The sequence below is a fragment of the Rhinolophus sinicus genome, linkage group LG01 (assembly GCF_036562045.2).
Source record: "Rhinolophus sinicus isolate RSC01 linkage group LG01, ASM3656204v1, whole genome shotgun sequence".
In the NCBI taxonomy this organism is placed as follows: Eukaryota; Metazoa; Chordata; class Mammalia; order Chiroptera; family Rhinolophidae; genus Rhinolophus; species Rhinolophus sinicus.
In genome coordinates, this window is record NC_133751.1 from 55,449,693 (window position 1) to 55,477,422 (window position 27,730).

At 37.4% G+C, this 27,730-nt stretch overlaps 1 protein-coding gene and 1 pseudogene across 2 annotated transcripts in view; both read right to left on the reverse strand.

Moving 5' to 3' along the window:
* Nucleotides 1-23,850, reverse strand: part of ATP13A4 (ATPase 13A4) — a 116,116-nt gene extending 92,266 nt beyond the window's left edge. The window contains exon 1 of one of the 2 annotated variants that reach the window (XM_019723162.2): nt 23,535-23,850. In XM_019723162.2, coding sequence (XP_019578721.2) covers nt 23,535-23,597 — 63 coding nt within the window. In that variant the 5' untranslated portion in view covers nt 23,598-23,850. The remainder of the gene's footprint in view (nt 1-23,534) is intronic. The other variant, XM_019723170.2, reaches the window with a different exon arrangement.
* LOC109442922 (large ribosomal subunit protein eL34) lies at nt 18,922-19,275 on the reverse strand (annotated as a pseudogene).
* Nucleotides 23,851-27,730: the final 3,880 nt, after the last annotated feature.

The window sequence follows — 27,730 nt, forward strand, 5'->3', positions numbered from 1 at the left end:
GAACTTTTGCTGATTGCTCACATTTGAACTAGTGGATTTGCTGCTCAGACAAGTTCTCAGGTTCCCCTTCAACAGGTTTTCACAAGCTTCAAACTGCAGAGAAAGAAGAAATAGGCAGGAAGGACTCCACCCTGCAACCAGATGGTGATTTATACAGGCAACATTTTAATCTTCTGATCTGGCAATCTTAGGCAAGATGCATTTCCTAGGTTGTCATGCATTACTGAAACTAAAATTTCTTTCCTGGTGATGTCTGAGGGGTGTAAGACAGTCAGAGCACAGGCGGATCAGTATCTGGGACTACCATCCTGTCTGGGAACTCCCTCACTGAGCAGGATAAAGATCCAAGACAGGGCAGAGCAAGACAAAAGGCCACATTTAAAGATGGAAAACTTGGGTTCAAGAGCTGCTTTTTGCCACTTGTTAACTTATCATCTGGAAAACACTATCCCACTTAAAAAATAATACAAATGCCTACCTTGCCAAACTGTTATGACAGTGAAATGGGATAACAGTGGTGAAAATGTTATTCAAATACTACCTGTTCTTACTATGAGGGCAATTAAACTAAAGGCTGATTGATAAACCCTCGGTGATGCCCTGATGTGTCTGGCCCCTCCTTATTCACACTTCAGCTTCCCTGACCCCGCAGTCTAAAGTAACTACTCAGTCACTCTCTAGTACATCAGGTTATTTTAAGTCTCTACAACCTTTATATCTAACACTTTTCTTATCTGTTTTTATGATCTGTTACTGTAATGTAAGATTCATGAGAGCAGAGCTTTGGTCTGTCATTCATTGCGGGAATTCTAGCACATAATAAGACAGTTCCTGGCATATTGTAGGATCACAGATATTTTTTGAATGAACATATTTTAAATAAAGTCAGAAAGTAATATTGCTTTTAAAAGTAAGTCAGACTTCACTTCTGGAAACATGGAGTAAGCTTACTTTTTCCTATTTCTCTAATGAGTCCAAACAAAATCTCCAGGTGTTATACAGGAAAAAAACAAAACAAAACAAAAAAACATAAGACTCTGAATGATGGAGAGAAGGCAGATTGGTTACAGAACTTGGGAACCAAGGAACTAATGCCACAGTAGTGAATTCCTGAGTTTTCTTTTTGCCTCATCTATGGCTTGGAGCAAAAGAAGCTGGTAATCTTAAAAGGGGAGCAGAAAAGACACACACACACACACACACACACACACACACGCACATCAAAAGCCTGATCTCTCTAGGCAAATGACCAGGAAAGGAAATGGTCCAAAGTTCACACACACACACAAAAGTCGTCCCACCTCACTTACACCAACAAAGGTCAACTGGGAAGAATAGACTGCTCTCCTCACCATGTTGTAAAGAGGCACCTCAGCCCTGACAATTACAGGGAGTGTTGTTAACAGAAACCAACTAAGACATCAGTTTTGAATAATATCTAGAGTCTTGTAACATAGAGTCTTGTAACATAATATCCGAAATGTCTAGGTTTTCATTTTTTTTAAAGTCACACCAAGAACAAGATGTTTTCATGAAAAAGCACTATTAATAGATGTGAACACCAAGATAAGAGAGATATTAGAATTACCTGATGATTTTAAAGCAGCCATCATAAAAATGTTCTAACAAGCAATTGCAATCACATATAAAACAAATGAAAATATGGAATATATCAAAGAAGAAATAGAGATATAAAGTAGAACCAAATGAAAACGTTAGAACTGAATAATCACAGTATATCAAATTTTAAAAACTCAATGGATGGGCTCAATAATAGAATGGAGGGACAGGAAAGAATCAGTGAAATGAAAGCTAGAACCATAAAAATTGCCCAAGCTTAATTACAGAAAGAAAAGTAGCCAAAGAAAATATTGAACAGAGCCTGTGAAACTATAACAAAAGATCAATTGTTCGTGTCATTGGAATCCTGGAGGAAGATAACGAGTGCATGACTAAAGAAGTAATCACTGAAACTTCCAAATCTTGGCAAAAGATATACACCTGCAAATTCAAGAATTTGAGCCAATCTTAAACAAAATAAACCTAAAGAAACCCACAGAAAGAAATATAATAATCAAACTTGTAAAAACTGAAGACAAAGAAAAAAAATCATGACAGCAGCCAAAGAATAATAATGCCTATCTATAAAGGGAAAAAATATTTGAATGACAGCAGATTTCTCATCAGAAATCATGAAGGTCAGAAGGAAGTAGCACAACAACATTTCAAGTGCTAAACAAAAAACTGTCAATGCAGAATCTTATGTCCAGTGAAAATATCCTCAGGGATGAAAGGGAAATCAAGATGATCTCAGAAAAAGAAACACTAAGAGAACATGTTGCCAGCACACCAATCGTAAAAGAATGATTAAGGAAATGTTTCCTAAACGGAAAATAACCAAAAGAAGAAACCTTGCAACATTAGGAAGAAAGAGAGAACATGGTAAGCAGAAGTAAGAATAAACAGACAGACTTTTCTTCTCTTGTGTTTTCTAAATTATGTTTGATGGTTGAAGCAAAAGTTAAAACAGTGATATGGTTCTAAATGTATGTAGAACATTTAAGACAATTAAAAACAGGAGTGACTAAAACCATAAAAAGATTAAAGTTCTTAATTTTCACTTGATTTGATAAAGAGATGACACAAGTAAACTGTGACAAGTTATGCATATCAGTGTAATACTTAAAGCAACCACGACAAAAGCAATACAATGTGATACACTTGCAAACACTATACATAAATCAAAGTACATAAAAATTGTTCAAGTACACCACAAGAAAACATAGAAAAGAAAACAGAGAAACTAACAAAAACAGGGAGAACAAACAAAACAAATAAAATGCCAGATATAAACTCTAAGGTATCAATAATTACATTAATTTTAAATGGCCTGTGTACATCAATTAAAATACAGAGATCATCTGAGTAGATTAAGAAACATGACCCAACTATGTGCAATCTACAAAAAAAACTTACATCAATTAAACAATATAGGCAGGTTGAAATTTAAAATGGCAAAAGATGTATCAGTCAAACATTAGTCAAATGAAAGCAGGAGTGGCTATGTTAATACCAGATAGATATAATTCAGAACAAAAGAAATTATAAGAAACAGAGAGGGACATAGTATAATGATAAAAGTTTCAACCCATCAGGAAAACACGGCAATCTTACATGTTATACATCAAACAAGAGAGCTGAAAAATATGTAAAACAAAAACTGATACAACTGGAAGGAGAAATAGACAAATCCACAATTATAGTTGAAGACTTTAATGCCTCTCTCTCAACAATTTATTGAACAACTAAACATAAATCATCAAGGATAGAAAAGACTTCAAAAACTTCATTAACTAACAAGGTCCAATTTATATTTATAGAACACTCCACCCAACAATGGCAGAATACACATTGTTTTCCAGTGCTCATAGAATATATCCCGAGATAGACCATATCCTGGGCTATGAAACAAACCTCAACAAATATAAAAGAATTAAAATCATAGATACTGTTCTCCAACCACAATAGTATAAAACTGAAAATTATTAACAGAAATATAACAGAAAAATATCCAAATCTTTGGAAACAAGACAACATGTTTCTAAATAATTCATAGGCTCAAGAGGAAGTCACAACAAAAAATTTTAAAATACATTGTACTGAATGAAAATGAAAGCACAACATAAAAATTTAGGGACACAACTCAAGCAATGCCAAAAGGCAAATTTTTGTTATGAAAGAGGTAAATCACAGCACAAAAATCCAACCTCAACAACCTACAAAAAGAAGAGCAACAAAGTTCAAAGCGAGAAGAATAAAGGAAATAATAAAGATAAGAATAAAAATAAATGAAATTATAAACATAAGAACAGTAGAGCTTGTTTTGTTTTTTCAAAAGATCAGTAAAATTGACAAACCTCTCACAAGATTGACAAAGGGGAAAAAAGGATATACAAATTGTCAATGTCAGGAATAGACATCAAAAAAGAGAGAAAATACTATGAAGAACTCTACACATAAATTTGACAACAGATTAAATGGGACATTCCTGGAAAAACACAACCTACAATAATAGCTCACTCCATATGAAATAAATAATTTGAATAACTCTATAACAATTAAGAAAATCAAATTCATACTTGTTAAACTCCTAAAAAAAGAAATCTCTAGGGTAGGCCCGATGGCTCAGGTGGTTGAAGCTCCATGCTCCTAACTCCGAAGGCTGCCAGTTCAATTCCCACATGGGCCAGTGGGCTCTCAACCACAAAGTTGCGGGTTCAACTCCTGGAGTCCCGCAAAGGATGGTGGGTTCCGCCCCCTGCAACTAAGATTGAATACGGCACCTTGAGTTGACCTGCCTCTGAGCTCCCAGATGGCTCAGTTGGTTGGAGCATGTCACACCTCTCAACCACAAGGTTGCCGGTTCGACTCCTGCAAGGGATGGAGGGCTGCGCTCCCTGCAACTAGCAACAGCAACTGGGCCTGGAGCTGAGCTGCACCCTCCACAACTAAGATTGAAAGGATAACAACTTGACTTGGAAAAAAGGCCTGGAAGTGTACACACTGTTCCCCAATAAAGTCCTGTTCCCCTTCCCCAATAAAATCGAAAGAAAGAAAGAAAGAAAGAAAGAAAGAAAGAAAGAAAGAAAGAAAGAAAGAAAGAAAGAAAGAAAGAAAGAAAGAAAGAAAGAAAGAAAGAAAGAAAGAAAGAAAAGAAAGAAAAGAAAGAAATCTCTAGGCCCAGTTGATTTTGTTGAAAAAGTCTACCAAACATTTAAAGAAGAATTATCATCAATTCTTCACAATCACTTCTGGAAAATAAAAGAGAATGGAAAACTTCCCAATTCATTTTGTGAAGCTAGTGTTACCTGATAAAAAAATCTATACAGACAGAAGGAGGAATAAGAGGAAGAGGAGGAAGAAGAGGAGGAGGAGGGGACAGAGAAGGAGAGGGAGAAGAAGAAGGAGAAAGGAAGGAAGGAAGGAAGGAAGGAAGGAAGGAAGGAAGGAAGGAAGGAAAGAAAGGAAGGAAGTAAAGGAGGAAACTGTAGACCAATATCCCTCAGGCATATAGAAGCAAAAGTCCTCATTGACATATCAGCAAATAGAATCCAGCAATATGTCAAAAGAATTATGCACCATCACCAAGCGGGTTTTATTCCAGGGATACGAGACTACAGCAACATCCAAAAATCAACTAATGTCATCCACAAGACTAAAGAAAAAAAAATCATATAATCATATAAATTGATGCAGAAACAATATTTGAGGAAATTTCACACCCCTTCAGTGATAAAAACGCTCAGAGAAGTAGGAATACAAAAGAACTGCCTCAACTTGAGATATAACATCTCTAAAAACCCAAAATGAAAGTCTGAATGTTTTCCCCTTAAGATCAGAAACAAGACAAGGATGCTCTTTCCCACCGCTCTTATTCAGTATAGCACTGGAGTTGTAGGAAGACAAGAAAAGGAAAGAAACAGCAGACAGAAATAAAACTGTTTCTACTTGCCTATGATACGATTTCTATATAGAAAATCTCAAAGAATCTACCCAAAAAAATTTTAAACTAATAAGTGAGTTCATCATGGTCACAAGATACAAGAGAAACATACAAAAAAATCAACTGTATTTCTATATACTAGTAATGAACATTGGATACCAACATTAAAAATGTAAGACATTTACAATCACTCAAAACATGCAATACTTAGATAAAAATCTAACAAAACATATACAAGACTTGTATGTTGAAAACTATAAAATGCTGATGAAATAAATGTTGGTGAAAGAAGACCTAGATAAATGGAGAGACGTACCATGTTCATGGTTTAGAAAACTCAATGAAAATTTTATTTATCCCCAAATTGATATATGGATTTAACGTAATTTTTATCAAAATCTCAGTAAGACTTTTTTGTAGACATATTCAAATTTATTCTAAGATTTATATGGAAAAGCAAATGTACTATAATAGCTAAAACAATTTTGAAAAATAAGAATGAAGTGGACGCAAATAGTTTACCTGATTTTAAGGCATTGTATAATGACCTAATCAAGACTGTGTAGCATTGGCATATAGATTAATTTAACAGAATAGAACCCAAGAAATAGACCTACATAAATATGACCAACTGACTTGACAAATGTGAAAAAGCAATTCAATGAAGAAAAAATAGCCTTTTCAACAAATGGTACTGGTGCAATTGGACATCCATGGGCAAAAAAAAAAAAAACTTCAAACTAAGTCTCACACTTTCTACAAAACAATTAGTTCACAGTAGATTGCACTCTTAAATGTGAAACATAAAACTTTAAGGAAAAAAACTTGGGACCTAGGACTGAAGAAAGAGCTCTTATACTTGACAACAAAATCACTACACATAAAAGAAAAAAATGAGAAATTGGATTTCATAAAAATTTTAAACGTATGCTCTGTGAAAGAACCTGTTAGAAAGAGGAAAAGAAAAGTTACTGACTGGGAGAAAATATTTGCATACCATATATCCAATAAAGGACTAGTATCTCCAATATACAACGAACACTCAAATTCAGTAAAAAAAAAAAAAAATTAGGCAATTGACAAAAGACATGAAGAAACAGGTAGCAAATAAGCACACAAGAAGATATTCAAAGTTATTGTCCATTAGGAAAACGCAAAATAAACCACAATGAGATATCACTATATACCTATCAGAATGGATAAAATATAAAACAGTGACAAGAGCAAATGCTCATTTAGGATGAGGAGAAGAATCTGGATTACTCATACATTGCTGATGGGAATGTAAAATGGTGCACCCACTCTGGAAAAATGGTTTGTTAGTTTTTAAAAAAAATAAACATGTAATTACCATACAACCTGGTAATTTCTCTCCTGAGCATTTATCCCAGAGAAATGAAAACCTATGTTCACACAAAAACCTATACAAAAATGTTTTTAGTAGCTTTGTCAACAATAATCAAATCCTGGAAACAACTCAGATGTCCTTCAATGGGTAAAAGTTTAAATAAACCATGACACCATGGAATACTCAGCAATAAAAAGAAACGAACTATTCATAACCACAGCAACATGGATCAATCTCCGGACAATAATGCTGAGTAAAAAAAGCCAACCCCAAAGTTTATACACTGTATGTTTGAACTTATATGACATTCTTGAATGACAAAATTATAGAAATAACAGATTAGTGGTTGCCAGGAATTAAGGAGAAACTGCAGGTAGAAAGAAAATGGATGTGGCTGTAAAAAGGCAAAATGAAGGATTTTTGTGGTGATGAAAATGTTCTCTACTTTAACCATGTCAATGTCAGTTCCTTGATTGTCATATTGTACTATAGTTTTGCAAGATATTACCAATGGGAGCCAATGGGTAAAGGGTACATAAAATCTCTGTGTGTTATTTCTTACTACTGTTTGTAAATCTACAATTATCTTTACCAAAAAAAAATTAAAACGATGAATGTGTTGGACTAGATTACCTTTGAGCGATTTTCTATATCTGAAGTTCCATAATTTGTTTGCGGGGGGGGGGGGGTCTAAGGGTCCACTGGCTCTTGGTTATAAATGGTGCACCAGTTCCAGGAGGTGAAATTTCTTACAAATCTGGACACCAGTGTTCATAACAGTAAGTCAGGGTCTGGACAACATCAAAATGAGGTTGTAACTGAGGTATGTAAAAATGAGGTATTTAACTAAATCAGACAGAGCCTACAGAACTACATCTATTTACAGATGGAAAAAGCAGAGGCTAGGCAATGAAATATTCCTCACACAAGTTGAATGGTTAATGGAAGAATCCATATTAAGAAGAACCCAGGCTTCTAAATGGGGCCCTTACCACCACAGCAGTTTGTAAATATCTACTGACCTGACAGCCTGTCCAAACTCTCAAACACCGCCCAGCCCAAGTCTTTTCAGAGCTCTACTAAAATAGCCCTGGTGGATGAAAATACTTGGACAATCCTAATAAGTAACATTTTACTATAGCAATAATAAAGAAAAGGTTTTTGGTTTTCTTTCTTGTTCTTTTGTTTTTTTAAGGAATGAAGCCAGAAAGGAAAAGAGCAAAGGTCAGTCAACTTTTTCTATACAGTACCAGATGGAAAATATTTTCAGTTTTGTGGGCCATATGGATTTTCAATTACTCAACTCTGCTGCTATCATACAAAAGCAACCAATGTGTAAAGAAATGTGCGAAGCTTTTTTCCAACAAAACTTTATTTACAAAACAATCAGTGGGCCAGATTTCACCCACAATTCATAATTTGCAGACCCCTGCCATACAGAAACAAGAAACATTTACCTGTAGTGATAGTACCTATCTGATGGGGTTATTGTGAATTTAAAATAAAGTATCACATGAAAGTGCTTATTAATGGACTTAGGACGTAGTAAGTCAATTAACCTTAACTGTTATTAGGCAAGAAACAGACTGATCAAAGTCCTGTCAGAATCTTAGCAGACAGGTCTGGACACCTTATCTTCAACAACCTTGGTAACACAGTATGTTATAGCTGTCCCTCATGTTCCTCCTGGTAGATGCTCCTTTGTCCCAGAACCGCTGTGGATTTCAAAGAGAGAATCACACGGAGGGTGGCTTATTTAAACTATCACAGAGGATATCTTTCTAAGACTTTCTGAGGTAAATTTTCAAGAAGTATGCCACATAAAGAGTGGTTGAAGAAACTGAGTGTGTTTAAATTGGAGAAAAATGCCTAGAGGGATGGGAATGGGGGACATACAAGAGCAATGTTTAAATGCCGGAGTTGTGGAAATGGAAGTTGAATTTTGACAGGTGGCCCCAAAAGGCAGAAGAAGTAAGGCTAATGAATTCAGGTTAATGGAGTCATATTTCAGTTCAACCTAAGGAAGATATATTTTTAATAGTCAGCTCTGTCTTGTAAATGATTTAGCTTGTGGAAGTTTCCTTCTCTGAGGGCATTTAAGGAAATGTTGGATAGGTGACATAGGAGGCAGGAGAAGGCCACGTAGACTTTAAACAAGGTGCAACTATGATTCTATGGAATAGGCGAAATGGAGTGTCGTAAATCAATCATCTATTGCTCGAAATTTTAATCTGTATTTATCTTTAGATTTGTATGCTATTCTATATAATTTTGGAATGTAACTGTAACTAGCTACATTCATCCATCATTCATTCATGTATTCTAAAAAATATATAGTGTATGCTTAGTATATGTCAGGCATTTTTCTAAGCACTGTAGACACAGCAGTAAATAATTAATCAGTAAACCATCAAAAAATTAAATAGAAAAGTATATCCTCCTTGGGATAATGAAATATTCCACTTTTATTTCTGTACTCTTTTGTTATCTAATTGACCACATTATTTATACAGGAACACTATGTAGGCAATTATTTCAATGATGTTAAAACTCAAAAATAGAAGAAGTTTCCTGAAGATGATGGCTTAGGTAACTGCTTTGCCTACTGAAACCCAGGATCACACCAAAATTATGAACAAATTATAGAACAATCAACCTGAAGAATCATCTAAAGACTAGCTGAACAAACCCCTATAACTAAGGATATAAAGAAGAGGCCACATTGAGACTGGTAGGAAGGGGGGAGACATGAAACGGGCTGACCCCAAACCCACAGATAGTTGTTGAACACCAAGAGGGACACCTCAATATCAGTGGGCCCCCTGGAAGAGGGAGGGGTCCCAACCTCACACTGGGCTCCCCAGCTCAGTGGTCCTTTGCCAGGAAGAGGAGTTCCCACAACATCTGACAATGAAAACCAGTGAGGACTCTGTCTGCTTGTCCTGGTGAAACACAAGGCAGCTGGAAACCCATACATCCCCTTAAAGAGCCCACACACTCTCTTGCAAACACTGACCTGGTCTCTGGTAGGAAGGTAGCTATTGGAGAAGCATCAGATACATACAGGAAAAGTCTGAATTGTATGACTCCAGAGTGAGGGCTAAAGGGACAGAAGCCATTATCCCTATGTAGAGCTTGACTCATGTGTAGCCTACAGGAGGGCACCATCTTTTCTATATTGAACCCTCCCCCAAAGGGCCAAATCTGAGATCACATTTCTCTGGTAAAATCCATACATGTGCACCACCTTAGTGAAACCCTGGGTCCCCGCCCTGCACAGTTAGTACTGCATCGCTCAAGACACCCTTAACTACTGAGTGGCCAGTCCCACCTCACAAGCTGTGGAAGCCTTTTACAGCAGCTGATGGCCAAGGCAACCCAGAGAAGTTTTGGTGGTGGCAGTAACCCAAAATCTATGCTGCAGGCTCTCTTGGGCAGCTCTTGGGGATTTGCAAGCAGTGGCTGGCTGTGGTGTTCTAAGAGCATTTTGCAAAGTGGTCACAAGCCAGGCACTGGAAGAAAAAATGAATCTGCATAAACTTTGTAAAAACTACTGAACACATCTCAGGGACTCCCTGGGACGCTGTCTTGCCCAGCTAGTACTGCATTGCTGAGGGCACTCTCAATACCGTCAGCCAACCCAGACTGCACACTTGAAAAGGCTCTTTCAACTGCTGAGCCTTACGGGCAGCCAACAGGTAGCAGTAGGCCTAGGGGGCATTGGGCCTCTTGCTAAGCTGTCTCAGGCCCAATATTGGTGGCAACCAGTCCCGAATTACAGTGAGACCACCCCCACATGCCTCTAGGTCCAGCACAGGCAGCAACACAAGTAACATATGTAGCTTTGTGGCTCCTACCAGGTAGCCATGGGCCAGTCACAGGCAAGGCTGAAATTGGCCTACAAGGGAGGCCCTCCCAAGAGACACCAGAAACAACATACACAGAGGCTGGCTTCAGACCACACCAGACCCCACAAACAGCACACCAAAAGAGTGGCCTCAACAGGCACCATGGGGGCACATCCTCCCCTGAGGGTTCAGCCCCCACACAGCAGCTCATACACTGTGGGGAATATAGCCAATAATGTTGTAACACCTATGTATGGTTGTCAGATGGGTACTAGACTTATTAGGGGATCACTTCATAAATTATATAAATGTCTAACAACTATTCTATATAATATAAAATAATATTGAATGTCAACTATAATTTATATACATATATATATATACACACACACACACACACACACACATACACACATACATACAAGGGATGTAAAGCACAGCATAGGGAATATAGTCAATGGTATTATAATTGTTACATATGGTGTCAGATGGGTAGTAGACTTGTTGGGGTTATCAATTTGTAAAGGGTGTAAATGTCTAATTATTATGTTGTTTTGTCCACCTAAAACTAATTTTTAAAAACTCAAATTAAACTTATTTTCTGCTCTTGGATCTTGTGTAAAAGTTGAGAAAGAAGAGGACTGGGTTTTTTCTCCCCATAAGGTTGAAAAGCCCCCATAATCAGGCCTTTATTAAAGAATAGATACTATAGCTGTGACTACAGGGGATAGAATTTGATACCAAGATAATAGGAATTCTAGATTTCATTTATTCCTCCTAGGGTAGAAGTAGTAGTGTGGAGCTACATAGGAAATTTTTCTGAAATGAAATCTGAAGGCCTCCACTTTGTTGCTAGGGCCCCCTTCATCTCTGACCATGTGTCTGCTGTGGTCTGAACTGAGCCTTTATATGCACATGATGCCTTTTGCCTGAAAAGCCTTTAAATAAGTAGGAGCTTCCAAACTTCCTATTACATACTCCCGCTCCATAATTCTCTGATATGGAGACTGGCAAACATGGCATTTCTGAGCATCAAAATCATATCCCATCATACCAGTTCCTCATTAGTCCCAATCTCTACTTGTGAGAGAGGTATTGAAAGCCAATCTGGCTTTACAAATGTACAGACTCCCAAAGGGTATGATTTTAAGCCACTAAGAAAGATTCTCTGTCTTTAAAAAAACCTTCCAACTTATACAAAATGCAGGCAAGATTTATACACAGAGATGTTTACTGCAATATTATTTGTAGTAGTAAATAGAAAGCAATCTATGTATGTAAGAATAGGTTAATCATTACAGAATATTATATAGTCTTAAAATTATGTTTATGAAGTATTTTAATAACATGGGGAAAATATATATGTAATAATATTAATTGAAGAGAATATAAAATTATGCCATATGATTTCAAATTTAATTGAAAAATGGTGACACACAAACAAAAAAGACTGGAAGATAAATATATCAAATAAAACACTAATGGTATTTGCCTTGGGTAATGGCATCATTATGATTCTTTTACTACTGTACTATATACATTTTAATCATTAAATATGTTTCACTTTTAAAATCAGAAAGTATATATATATATTTTTAAAGCCTTTTCTACCTCTTCACAGATATCTAAAATACCAGTAGGAAAGTTTTGTATCTTATATTCTCCCTGGCAAAGAAAATCACGTAGGGAATCTGAGCACTTTAAATATCATTTGTTCAGTTCAGTTAAATTATTATTATTTACTAACTATCAGATTGAAAATTCTATTTGTCCATTTGTATTTTTTGTTTAGACTTTTCAATCCCAACTTATCTCATTCCAGGTAATAGTCAATTTGCTTCTGTCAAACCACCCCTTTCACCACCCTTAGCTGATGTGCTTCATGTAGAGTTGACTGGTCCCAACTCGAGTGAGTATGTGACGAAGAGCATGGTATTCAAACATTAATAAATTTGAAAAGGGGACATGATCCATTCAAAGCCAGTGAGAAAAAAATGAATATTTCATTAAGTCTACTGAAATAAAGGCAAATTTTTTTTTTTCTACTGGCATAGTACCTGGGGATTTGTAATCCTGAAGTGAAATCTGGGAATAAAACCAGTATTACCAAATGGTCAATTACTTCTAAGTAGAAAATCCTCTCCCAGGACACAAGCAAAAATCCATTGATGCTAAATGAAAGATAGAAGCAAAAACACTCTACCACTTATCATCCTGAAACCAGGATTCTACGAAATCAAGACCAAGTAACTGCTAAGAGAGGGGCAGGACACCCTACCTAAGGTCAATTACAGACGTAAGACTGAGGCAGCTGCCTGACGTGGAGAGGATGAACAGGAATATTGACAAAGACCACTCCCCAAGCCCAGATACTAAGGGACAGCCTAAGACTAAGTTGAACAAGGGCAACAGCTAACCCGCTCTTCCCCTACTAGAAACCAGCACTGAGTAATAGGCCAAGGAGGTCACTTCTGGGGTAGGAGTAAGAACATGAAGCAAGACGACTTCTGTGACACAGGCATGCGCAGATGGCTGAAAACTGGAGTATCCAGGCCATCTAATTTTAGCACCTTTTCCCCTGTTCAGTTCTGTACCCGAAAGATCAGACAGCTATGACTTTTATAATAAGGGACCTGGGTGTTTTGTTTCTCAAAGTTCAAAATGAACCCAAACTATAAAATAGCTGCTAAACTAACACACATTGTCTTAGGTTTACGCAGTAGTGGTGGTAGCAGTAGTAATGGTGGCGGTGGTAGCGGCAGTGGTAGCGGTGGTGGTAGCAGAAGGCCACGTCCACGGCCTAAGGCAGTGTGCTACTGGAGTTAGAGCAGGAGCCTTGGAGTCAACCTATAGGTTCAAGATCTATTTTTTGCTATTTCTTAGCTTCCCGATTTGGACAAATTATATAATTTCTCAGTGCTTCCTTTTTTAAAACAGGGATCAACAACTCAATTGAGTCAGACAAAGAGAAAAACTTTCATAATATTTGCACAAAAATTTTCAACTCACCTTACCAGAAACATATTAAGCAACTGCAGTGTTACATGTAAGATATAGAGATGAAATGAGACACAGTCCCTGCCTATAATAACTCACAATTGGTTGGAGGAGAGAGATAGACACATGAGTCTACTATAAAACCAATTGAAAATAGCTGTAATATATATTCAAACCTACTCCTGACAAGGAAGTAATTAAGCAGCTCTCAGGGCTCCCAGATGGCTTAGTAAAGGAAGTCGGATTTGAGATGGGTTCTGATGGGTGGGTAGGACTCTCATGGCCAGATATCAGCATGAAGACATATCCGCTGGCAGAGAAACTATATAATATATTCTGGCAAGAGCAAGCAGACCACATTTGGGTGGTCAGAGAAAATGGTAAGTAAAAAATTGTCTCTTGGACTTGCCAAAAGGAGAAACCTATACAGGGTGTCTTGGCTTCCAAGCTGAAAGATCCTTATTATGCTTAGTGATTCCAAATCAAACGAGAACAAAATTGAAAGTCAATGTGTACCATAAAAATCAACCAATTTTTCCATTAAAAAAACACATAGAAGTAACCACTTGTCTACCCAAACTTAATTCTTGGATCCTTTTGTCCTCAAAATACAATATCATCTTCTCTGTACTGATTCTGAGATTTGAGGACTAGAGTTTCAAAATCTTCCAGCCATGGTTCCCCCGAGAAACAAGTAGATTCTGGAAATGCTATACATGATTACAGTCTCAGCCAGGGCCCCATTGTGCAACTACTAAAATAAAATATTGTCCTGGCCTGGGTGACATAATATTTCTCTGGAAAGCACACAGCATATTTGGGCCTCCTCTCTGTTCTTTTTTCTGAGAGGGCATCTAGGGCAGAGCCATGCTCATTGTCCATAAGAATAGCCTTAGGCTGAAGATGAAGTTGAGTAGGCAGCGTTCTGAGCGACCTTTTAACTCTATCCAGGTTTCAGGCAACTCACCCAGGTTTACGAGTTGGGCATCCAGAAATAGCTGCAAGCCCTTTAGGTAGGTGGTCTCACTCAAGCTAGTCTTCACAAAGCTTCGCAACAGGCAAAGAACCTTGAAATTGATACGCAGGAATGAATCCCCTCTGGACACACCACCAAATCACCATCTGTTTTCAAGGCCAAGCCCTTGTGCTCTGTCTTCTGTGGGCCTGAGGACCCTCCAGGGTACAGCACTGGTTCATCATTTACTGTGAGATCTACTCTTGAGTCCTTTATTCATGAGTAAGTCACACAGCAACAGCCATAAATTTCCAATTCCCACGTAATGCAATGTCTCCAGATATGTTGTCCTTTACTTGACTAAAAATTTCACAGCACTTTGAAAAGCTCAAGAGTATCACTTACATTTCTTAAGATGTTTCACAGAGATTTTATCCACTTGTTTTGAAACTTTTTAAATCTTATTTTTTGTGGGTGTTAGAGAGCATCTTAAGAAATCATCTGCATTGATCCCTGGTTCACCCAATAAGGTATTATTATCTCTACCTTATAAATGAGGTGAAGTCAAAAAGAGGTGACTGATTTGCTTTAAGGTTGTAAGAATAAATAATGGTAAAGCCAACACCCCAATGTTGGTCTCCAACCTCCTAATATTTTGTTGTTGCTTTTGTGTGTTTTTTTGTTTTTTTTCCTATTACACCTAAGGATAGCCATAAACCATTATGTGTAAAGTGGCGACTTAAGCCATAGCCTACCATTTACTTAGAAAAATGAATGTGGGTATATCATTTAATTTCTTTATGATTCAGGTTCCTTATTTGTAGAAGAGTGATGATAATCCCACATAGGGCTGCTGAGAGGATTAAATAATAAAGGTCTTAGTCCGGATCAATCATCATGTAAATATTTGATATTACTATTGCCATTCTCACTCCCCCCTCTTTTCCTAATTTTCCCTGTTGGATTAGGTGGTAGCAGCATCTTTTCCCATTGGACAATCTAGGAACTTTAAACACATCTTTAATAACTACTCATCCAATTTAGCCCTTCTCTCTTACTCTATAGTCTATGGATTACAAAGTCTTTTTAATCCTAATTTCTAAATATCTCTTAAATTCATTGTCTACTCATCATCCTCTCTGACAAGACTGTCATTCTGTCCTGACTTTCTCACTTGGGCTATTTCAAATACCTTCTTCTTGGTCTCTCTTCCTCTAGCCAAACTTCCCTGCCCTGTGATGTAACCTCCTTTGGAAAAGCAAGTCCTTCCATATCATTCCCTGTTTCAGATCTTCCAGTGGCTTCCCCATTGTGTCCACCAGATTGTCATTACAATCATTCTGACCAACTCCAGCTCCACCATTAAAGATTCTAATTCAGTAGGTCTGGAACGGGGCTTAGGAATCTATTTTTCATGTGCTCCTCAACTAGATTGTAGTACAGGTTTTCATGGAACAATGTTTGGGAATCATTGGAAAAGATAAAATGTATACTCATTAGGATGTCTTATAAATTCCTTCACAATCTGGCCCTCAATGACCCCTCCAGGGAAATTATATGCCTCCTTTCCCCTTGAAGTTTGCTTTGGCTAAGTTCCTCCTTCTTCCGTGCTCCCAAAGTTCTATATGCGTAACTCCCACAATAACACCTATTTTATCTCTCTTCCATTGGGCTTGCACCCGTGGTTCCCCCACTTGTAGAGCCAACTTCATGGGCATGGGGCCTGTGCAGTCACACAAAGCCATGCTCTCAGAAGGGCCCTGAAGTTGGTTTACTGCTTGCTAGAACCATCCTGAAATTCTTAATAATTGTTGAACAAGGGCATTTCATTTTCTTTTCTTTTTTTTTTAATTAAAGTTTATTGGGGTGGGTGACAATTGTTAGTAAAGTTACATAGATTTCAGGTGTACAATTCTGTATTACATCATCTATAAATCCCATTGTGTGTTCATCACCCAGAGTCAGTTCTCCTTCCATCACCATATATTTGATCCCCTTTACCCTCATCTACCATCCCCCTCCCCCCTTAGCCTCTGGTAACCACTAAACTATTGTCTGTGTCTATAAACCAAAAACAACAAAAGAACAAGACAAACAAATGAGAAACAAAAACTCAAGGGCACTTCATTTTCATTTTGCACTGGGCCCTATAAATTATGTTCTCTGTCCTGCCCGCTCAACTGTGAACTCCTTGAAAACAGAAGCTATTTGCTATTCACTTGAAATCCTCCTTGGTTAGAACAGAAGACTCCTGGTACAGAGTAGGGGTTTGGTAAATATTTGTTGAGCTTATACATGAATGGATGAAAGGATAGAATAAAGTATCTCATAGAAAAATAGTGTAGTGTGGTTAATTAACTCTGAAGAATAAGGTTTGTGCATGTTTTGAGGAGAGAAGAGTCGATTGATAAAATCATAAGATGTTTGAACTTCCCAAATAAACAACAAAATTTCCAAGGTTTCTCTTGAAATTGTTCAAACTGTATCTCCATTTGATTCCCACTGCCTTTCTGTTCTTCTCAGAATGCAAAATTGCAGCTTAATGGAGTTTGCAATTGCGCTATTGTAAATATGCCCCGAGTGTTTGTGCCAAGCATTGTGCTAACTTCAGGTGGTGGGGTTACTGGGAAAGGGAAGGGGGAGGCCATAGAAAGGTGAACCAAGCAGGGTCCCCATTCTCAAGAAGCAATGAAATCTTACTCTTTAAGATGAGTTGACTTCATTGGAGTTCTGTAGCAATGAATGGAAAATAAAGACGCTTGGCTTGGCCAGCGGCCCAGCTTCCTGAACATTTCAACTGACAAAATGTCTCAGTCTGAACACAATTCCTCTACTATGAGATCTGTGGGTTCACTAGTTAACATTGGCAACCAACTCGGAGGTGCTCATGAAGCATAATAAATAAGTGGCTATTGAGGTGGGGGAGGTGCTTTTGCTCCCTGGTATGAGAGAAGAAAAGACGAACATCAACTATCAAAGTGAGCCAAATAATTGGTGAGGACAGATGTCCCTAGCTCATGCTGAAGGCATGACAGGATTTCCAATGTGGCAAAGACCACACACCACCCTGCTGCCATATTAGTGCCCGTGCAGTACTTACTGACTTCTTGCTGGTCTCAGAAATGACATGGACATTGAAAAAGACTTTCTCTTGCTTTTCCACAATCCCTAAGTTTTAGTCACCCAGTCTACTAATTGATAAAACTTCAGTAATAACATTAAGAGATCCTAGTCCAAAAAAAACTATAAGTGCCGATAAGTATATAGAGATGTGTTCAACTTCCAGGAAATGTAAAAGTAATACAGCCCTAAAGTATCGTTTTCACCTACTACAGGAGCTAACGTTCAGAACATTGATAATGTCCAACATTGGCAAGCATGGTACAGAAAGCAAGGATTCCCAAAAGAGATTGCTCATCAGAGTATACATTAGTACAACCACAATCTTAAGGAGGGCAAATTGGCATTACGTATCAATCAACATTTTAAATGCACATCCCCTTTGAAGCAGCAATGCCATTTCTAGGACTTTATCCTAAGGAAATAATCTAGCAAATAGGTAAAAACACAGAAGGTGCCAAAAAAAATGTATACACATTTTAAGAAAGGAAAAACTGTATTGAAACTGTATTAAAATTACTCTGATGGTAACCACTTTGAGCACCTCTTGTAACTGCCGAAGTCAAATGTGATTTGTATTCATCTTTTGTTATGGGAGCTATATATGTGTGTGTATATATATATTTTTGTTTTGTTTTGTTTTAAGGAGGGCGCAGCTCACAGTGGCCCATGCGGGGATCGAACTGGCAACCTTGGTGTTATTAGCACCACGTTCTAACCAACTGAGCTAACCGACCACCCCTGTTATGGGATATATTGAGTGTTACAATTTTGACACAGGTTTTTCCTTTCTTAAAATGTATATACATTTTTTGGTACTCTCTGTACATGTACAAAGTTGTCCATCACAACTAAAAAATTTAGAAATAAATTAACATGAAAGATTTGCTTAATATAGCACAGTTCATTCAAACACCATTCAAACATTAAAATGGTTATGTAGAGCTATAATTATCCAAAGGTAAATATGTCCATGATAGGTGTAATGGAAAGGCCAGCTTAATAAAAAAGGTATTGATGAAATGACTATTTTTTGTTAAAAAATACACATTTGTTACTATACTTGTACATTTTTTAAAGACTAGATTGTGATTGATTTTCTTTTTTTGCCTTTTAATTGTTTTTATTACACAAACAAAGCTTCATTTTTTTATTTAGCTTTCTGACTCTGTGCTTCTGCCTTCAACACTTTCACAACGATTTTCTGCTCCTCGGTAAGGAAAGCACGCTTGATCCTGTAACGGACACATTTAGCACACATGGATCCACCATAGGCCCTGCTGACGTGTTTTCCCATTTTAGACCAGCTCATCAGAACTTTATGTCTCACAGCATGAACTCTGTGAAGTCAGCCTGGGCACACACCACATGCAGATTTTGGTGCTTTCCCAACTTTCTTGGTATACAGGTAAACAATTCTATTACCAGGGGTTTGGGACAGCCTCATATTGTTAGAAGCTGTATTGTAGGACAGCCTCCGATGGTATGTCAAATGCGGGCCCATCCTGAATGCCTGCAGACACTGTCCCCGGAAGAGCTGTGATTGATTTTATTTGTTTTGGCATGATGCATAGAACAAGTAAATGGAGGCTATCCAAATACAATATCCTTATTGTACTTGGATGTGTATAGGGGGTGGGAGAGGTAAGTCTTGAAGAAATAATATGTTCGGTGGTATGCTGGTAAATATTTAACAACCAGCCTTCAGGTGGGCTGGGTGGAAGTCCTGTGTGGCTTTACCAATTTCTATGGCAAATACTCCCAACATTATTCATTTAAAGCTACTAATATGATGCCACTAAATGTGGAGTTGGAACGAGATGTACAGTAGCACATCGTTACATAGTGTTTCCATGATACATACACAACAGACATAAATAATTACAAGAGTATAGATAATATTAAAATGTAGTAAAATAATTAGAAAGTAATAAGTTTTGTGCATGCATTTTGTGTAAGTCTGAAAGGAGAGTCACCAATATAATAATATTAATCATATCTGTGTGGAAACTTCATGAATCATAGTTACTTTATTCTTAGACTTTTGTATGTCATTTTAATATTTTTACAGTAAACATGTTACCTTTATAACCAGAAAAAATAATTCAAGGGTTTTTTTCTTATTTGTTAAAAACTAAGAAAGAAAAAAAAAATCAGGCAACATCACTTTTAATACAAGTCTCGCTGGCACAAAACACTTTTCCAAAAGGAGTCTGATTCTCTAGGGTATCACTAAGGATAGTGACTAGCAATGTTTGAATCGATTCCACCAGATAGCTTTGTTCAATCATGGTATAAGGAAATGAGCATTCAGTGTTTCTAAGGTCTTTCAAAATATAAATATGCAACACCAGAATTCAAAGGCCCTCTGATACTCTCAGTTTACAAATATGGAAACTGAGTCCTAAGACAGGTAAGTAGTTTCCCAAAGTAAGCACTGCAAAGCAGGAAAAAAGGGTGACTCAGCTCCCTTCCACTTATAAATGGTCTCCATAGCTTGTGATTAAAGTATATATTCCCCAGTTGTCATTATTTCATGAGAAGAGATACTTCCTAATTTTAGGAAGTAGCATTCATTAGATTGGCTAATTGCTGAAACCCTGACTCCTACATCTTTGTTTAGGTAATTGCAGCTCCAGAATTTTATACTTGTCGTAACACTCCCACAGAGATTAACTCTGTTCATCCTCATAAGAGCCCTGTGAGACAGGTAGGGTAAGAAGGACCCTATTTTACAGATAGGAAAACTGAGGCTAGAGCAGGCAAGTGGCTCACCCAAGGCTAATGAGAGCCAGGTGTCTGTTTTGGTCATGGTGCTGTTTGGGAGTCAGTGTCCTCTTTGTGGCATTTTTGGAGTCCTCTGGGTGAGCCCTTTTTTAAGGTTAATTTCTCCCCTTTCCTTCCTTGTCCTTTTAACAAATTCTTTCTTCCATTTTTCCTGTCTCATTTTGTGCTTAAGAATATTACTTTCAAATCACCTAGAGTTGCTCTTTGGTTTCTGTTTCTTTTATTCTAGAATGAAAGTTAGTCCCAAACATCTTTAGGCCTGGAAATATTCCTGTTCTTCTCTATTTGGCATGAAGGCTAAACCTTAGAATGCTCTTTTCTCTTGAAATTTGAAGTCATGTCTATCATCAGAGGAATGACTTCTGCAAAGGTCCAGTGTATATTATAAAGCAAGAAACTAAATACTTTGGTATGACACATTTCTAGACAATCTTGGCTTTCTAAAAGGGCTAACACTGAAGCCCAAGGAAACAGGCTTACTCAGACAATACAAATCATATATAATGGAACAGATCCTGGGGAATCTAAGATCATATGTTCTTCTAAGCTTTGCTTATTTAAGGGAGGAAGTGTGTTCTCCTGTTAAGAGTATATGGTAATGGATGGGTGCTGGACTTGATGGGGAATCACTTCATAAGTTGTATGGATGCCTGGCCACTGTGCTCTACACCTAAAACTAATATAAAATAGTATTAAATGTCAACTATAATTAAAATAGATAAATAGATATAGATATAGATAGATAGATAGTCACGGGATGTAAAGTACAGCATAGGGAATATAATCAATAGTATTGTAATAGCTATCGATGATGTCACATGGGTAGTAGACTTGTTGCGGTTAACACTTTGTGAGGGGTGTAAATGTCTAATCATTATGTTGTTTTGTACACCTGAAACTTATAATAATAATAATAATAATAATGGTAAAAAGTACAATGTTTGCAGGAAGACCTGAAAAAGGTATGAATGAGCTATGTTCAGGTCCAGAGACAAAAAGAACTACCAATTTAAACTAACCTGTGTGGTGCCTCAGATCCTGGACCTACACAACCTTACACAATCAAATTCTCAGTGCATCAGTTTCCTCATAAAGTAAAAATCCTAACACCTCAAAGAGTGTAGTGAAAACTAAATTAGCTAGTAGCCAAGAAAATATTTTGTAAACTAAAAATTACTAGGAACATGCATGGAATACATTTAAGATATCTTGATAATTTTTGAAGTTTACTGCTCTGTAAGGGGCATGGAGTAGTTAAGTTCAAAAGGGACAGTGTCTGATAAAGCAATAGGCAGGTGGCCAGGTTTCTCCAGGCGGAACAGGATGGACAGCTCAACAGAGCATACTAGTTGCTGCACCTTCACTGAGACTATTGGCCAAGTGACTCCTCTCCAGAAAACATAGTGTCCCTTTCCATATCAAAAGTTCTCTCCTAATTGGACTTTCAGCTGCATACAGAACAAAATCAACACCATGATGCATTGGGCGGTGCTATTATGAAGATGAATATTAACAAAATTCCTTCGCTAGAATGTGTAGACTGCAGAAGGGATAGCAGTTTCCCTAGAACTAAGATTGTGTATTTGCAAGTAGACTCTTAATGACTCTTGAATGACAAATTGTCAAAGAGCAAACATGAGTGCACGGGAAAAGAGTGGGTGTGTTTTGATCTCATAATTTGAGGGAGGATTAAAAAAAAAAAAATTAGTGGGAAGGAGACCCTACCTTCTGGTGAAGAGTATTCAAGATAAGGATCAAATTTTCAATTTAATATACAAAGTCATGGAATATTCACTCTCTAAAGAAAACACTTTGGAAAAATAAAGAGAGTCAAAGGTCATGGTGAGGTTTGTGTAAGGTCTAAAGACAATTGTCATTTGGTGGTCAAATCTGAAAAAAGTAAGGAGATATTACGAAAACCACATAAATTTGGGTGCCTTTTATTTCCTTATAATTTCTTCAGCTTTGATAGTAGAATGGATCTACATTTAAAGGTTCAAAAAAATGTTGTTGCTATAGGAACAGGTAAGAAGATTAGACTTGAAAGACCAGTTTAGGAACAAAGAATTTAATAGTCAGGGCTGAAGCAATTAACCAAAAAAACATTTTAAATAAATATCTTTTGGGTTTGTTATTTACATATTAATTCCAAGAAGATAAAATGCTAATATAGAATGAGAGCATCACATTTTAACATTTTAATTACACCATTATGGACCCCAAAGACTATAATTAGCAGAAAGGCTTTATTAAACAGAAGTAACACATTTCTAACTCTGTCTTGATTACATTGTAATTGAGAAATACAGCTTTAAATCTAGCAAGAGCATTAAGAATTGTCTTTGATTTTCCTACAGTTCCCCAGATGGGAACACATCTAAAATAAAAGAGACAGTAAACTACAGAAAGTTTTCTGTAACTTATCTCTCCATCTAGGGAACTACAGGTGAAATTCTAGAAGTAAACAGAAATGAGTGTAGGCTGATAACTGTTAATATTTTATGCTTCCCCTGTCCGACAGTCTTTGTGAACACAGATATGTGAGAAGAGAAGGTCAAAGACGCAGCTGTACTCCTAGTTCCCATTGATGTTCCGCTCCTTCCTGTCAGGGAATACTCTGCTCCTCCCTTTAGGGTTTTCCTGAAATTATTAGAAGTTTTGAACAGAACTTGCTACGCTGGTAAGGCTCAAACATGCACCATAAAGTGGCATTGTACTTCCCTCCCTTTCTGTTTTCTTTAACAAGAAAACCTTCTTGGTAAAATGAATACAATATTTTCAGTCTAGCACATTTCTGCTGTCAGAGGCTACCTTTATGGGACAGAGAGATTGCCTGGATATTACCTTTTCTCACATAATACCAGAGTCCAACTGCGGAGAAGAGAGAGAGAGAGAGAGAGAGAGAGAGAGAGAGAGAGCTAGAGCTAGAGGCTGGGGAACAGGAATGAGAGGAGAGGAATGTGGTTAGAATCTTACCATCTCATTTTCTTCTCCTTCATTGAGCAAAGCATGCTGGCTCTTCTCAAAGTGGTCCCCCATGAAAAAGTGATCCCGCTCCTCCTCCCTGACCTTCCCAGAGCAGCCGCTTTCAGGACGAACTTGCTGAGCCTCTGCCGTCGTCAGCTGAATGAAAGAGTTAATGATCCTCCAGGTAAAAACTCCTCGAGCACACACCTTCCTTCAGTAAATGACACTGAGAAACTGAACTCCTCCCACAAGTCACCCTCAGCTGAGAGCACTTTGCCTGCTCCTTAGTACTGCCTTCTCTCAGAGCAGCTGTCCCAAAGGAGGTGGCTCCCATGCCGATCTTTTTTGTGCCCAACTTACAGGGAAAGAACTCACTGCCTGCCAGTGTCTGCCAGCATAAGACATCTGACTACAAATCCAACGGGACAATGCAGAGTTGGCAGGACCCTTCCGAGGAACGGGGCAGACTCAAGAACTCCCAGGTCACTGCTTTATTCACAGACGCTAAGAAATTGGGGTTGGGGTGAAGTTAACATAGCTGCAGATTTTATGCGATGAATGAAAGCCCCAACCCATCAGCTTTTAATAGTATCCTCATTCATTCTACTTACAAAGTGTACAAGTTATGACTAATCCTCTTCAAAAGGCATTTGTAATAACATTTCTTTGTGTATGCAAAAAGCATCCTACTTAATGAGTGTGTGGGAAGAAGTTTACTTTTGTGAAAGACATCTAGAGAAAGAACAAAAGTATAATGAAACTATTTTAGGTAATATCCTTTCACTAAAATATTGGTGGTTAAACTCTTAAGGGGGTCTAGAAATAAAATATCCAAGTGTCTGCTTGGCAACACTCATTTTTTAATTTATTCACAAATTCATTTAATAATTCATTTAATTCACAAATTCATTATTTGAGCACAGAGAATACATACGATAGAGACTCCAGAAGGTCTGACAATTAAGTTTGTGAACTTGTTGCAATGTGTTGCTAACCTTTTTTATTTTTTTTTTATTTTTTAATTCTAAAGATTGCCTTTAATTTTCACTCCAGTACTCATAATGCCCGCTTTCTTGTTATCTTTGCAAACAGTTGTTTGAGATATAATGCTGCATTAGACCCAGTCCACAGGGTATCTTGCCCAGTTTTAATATTCCAAAGGTTTGAGGATAAGGTGTGCAGGTCAGTTCCTCTGGGATGGCAGCTGACTCCATTTTAAAGTGGTTCCATTTATACTGTTTCTCTTTTCTTTCTTTTTTTAATTAATTTCAGGTGTACAAAACAATGTAATAGTTAGATATTTATCATTTATATCCCTCACACAGTGATAACCCCCCTCCCCCATCCACTACCCCTCTGACATCACATATAGCCATTACATTTCCACTGTCTCTATTCCTAATGCTGTACTCCACTTCTTGTAACTATATATATATATATAATTGTAGCTGACATTCATTATTGTTCAGCTTCAGCTTCAGGTGTACAGTGCAGTGATCAGGCATCTATATCATCCCTGAGGTGGTCTCCCTAATGGGACAAGTGTCCATCGGATACCCTACAAAATCTTTACAACATTATTGTAAACATTCCCCAAATTGATTTTCGTATCCCAGTGGCAATCTTGTGGTTATCGACTGTGCTTTCTAATCCCCTCACCTTCCCCTTTATCCCCACAGCCCCCTCCCATCTAGCAAGCCTCAGTTTTTCCTCTATGTCTCTGAGACTGTTTCTGATTAGTTCATTCATTTATTCTTTTCTTTAGATTCCACATATAAGTGAGATCATATGGTATTTGTCTTTCTCTGTCTGACTTATTTCTTTTAACATAATGTTCTCTAGGTCCATCCTTATTGTTGCGAATGGTAAGATTTCATTCTTTTTGGCTGCGTAATACTCCATTGTATACATATACCACAATTTCTTAATCCAGTCGTCTACTGATGGGCATTTCGGTTGTTTCCATGTCTTGGCTATTGTATATATAGTGCTGCAATAAACATAGGAGTGCATAAAGATTTTTGAATTAGAGCTTTGGATTTCTCCAGATAGATACCTAGGAGTGGAATTGGTGGGTCATAAGGTAGATCCATTTTCAGATTTTTGAGATACCTCCATACTGTTTTCCAAAGTGGCTGCACCAATCTGCAATCCCTCCAACAGTGCACAAGTGTTCACTTTTCTCCACATCCTCGCCAGCACTTGTTGTTTGTTGATTTATTAATGATAGCCATTTTGACTGGGGTGAGGTGGTATCTCATTGTGTTGTTAACCTTTTTTAATATCAGAGAGATTATTCATTATGAATTTGTACCAACTGGACAAACAGTTAACCAAGTTTACTATTTGGAGGTGCTGAAAAGACTGCATGAAAATGTTAGCCGACCAGAACTTTTGGCCAACAATTCGTGGCTCTTGCATCACGACAATGCACCAGCTCACACGGCACTGTCTGTGAGGGAGTTTTTAGCCAGCAAACAAATAACTGTATTGGAACACCCTCCCTACTCTCCTGATCTGGCCCCCAATGACTTCTTTCTTTACCTGAAGATAAAGGGAATATTGAAAGGAAGTCATTTTGAAGACATTCAGGACATGAAGGGTAATACGAGGACAGCTCTGATGGCCATTCCAGAAAAAGAGTTCCAAAATTGCTCTGGAGGGTGGACGAGGCACTGGCATCAGTGCATAGCTTCCCAAGGGGAGTACTTCGAAGGTGACCGTAGTGACATTCAGCAATGAGGTATGCAGTACTTTTTCAAGGATGAATTCGCAAACTTATTTGTCATACCATGTATATAAATCAAATCATATTTGCTACCCTCAGACTGATGTAGTAATTCAAACATGCAAACAAATATGATAGAAGGTTGTTAGTTATTATGAAAGCTAGAAAGGTTTTGTAACCACATTTTTTTGTGTATGCAAAAAAACATCGACTTAATGTGTATGTAGACTTAAGTTAACTTTTGTGAAAACATGTAGAAAAAGAACAAAGGTATAATCAAACTATTTTGTGTAGTCTCCTCTCGTTAAAATATTGGTGGTTAAACTCTTAAGGAGGTCTAGAAATAAAATATTCTTCCAACAGCCCTGTAAAATGACGAGTCCTATTTTATGTATGAGCAATCTTTGCAGCCCTACACAAGCTCCCTCGGCTGGTTGTAGATCCTAAACTCAGGATTTGCAGTGATTACAAATCCATGCTCCTTTCAATACAGTCATCTGCCACATAAGGACATTTCAGTCAAGACAGACCACATAGATGACAGTGGTTCCAATAAGATTATGATGGAATTGAAATTTTTCTATTGCCTACTAATGTCATAGACATCACTGCCATTGTAATGTGATAGCTCAACCGATTACTCATGTTTGTGGTGATGCTGGTGTAAACAAACCAACTATGTTGTCAGTTGTATAAAAGTACAGCATATGCCATTATGTACAGTACATAATGCTTGATAATAACAAATAACTGGATACTGGTTTATGTATTTATTATACTATACATTTTTTCATTATTTTAGAGTGTAGTTTTTCTACTTAAAAAAACAGTTTTGCTGTAAAACAGTATGCCATGTTATACTGGCATCTTGTGTTTAGCACATCTCTTAATTGTAAGATTTTCTCTTGTACTTGATTTATTCTCCCCATTGTTAAGTGGCATATGACTGTATGACAGATGCAATGTGATTTTGCTTATATGTGGAAAATAAAGGACAATATAAACAAATAAAACAGAAACAAACTCATAGATACAGAAAACATTTTGATGGTTGCCAGATGGGAGGGGGTTTGATGGTGTAGGTGAAAAAAGGAGAAGGGATTGAGAAGTACAAATTGGTTGGTAAAAAGTAGTTATGGGGATGTGAAGTATAGCATAAGGAATATAGTCAATAATATTGTAGTAACTATGTATGGTGTCAGATGGGTACTAGATTTGTTAGGATGATAGATGGGAGGGGGTTGGGGGGCCAGGGTAAAAAAGGTCAAAGGATTAAGAAGTACAAATTGGTAGTTACAAAATAGTCATGGGGATGTAAAGTAAAGCATAGGGAATATAGTCAATGATATGGTAATAACTATGTACAGTGCCAGGTGGGTACTAGACTAGTCAGGGGGGTCACTTCTTAAATTATACAAATGTCTAACCACTATGCTGTACACCTGAAATTAATATAAAATAATAGTGAATGTCAACT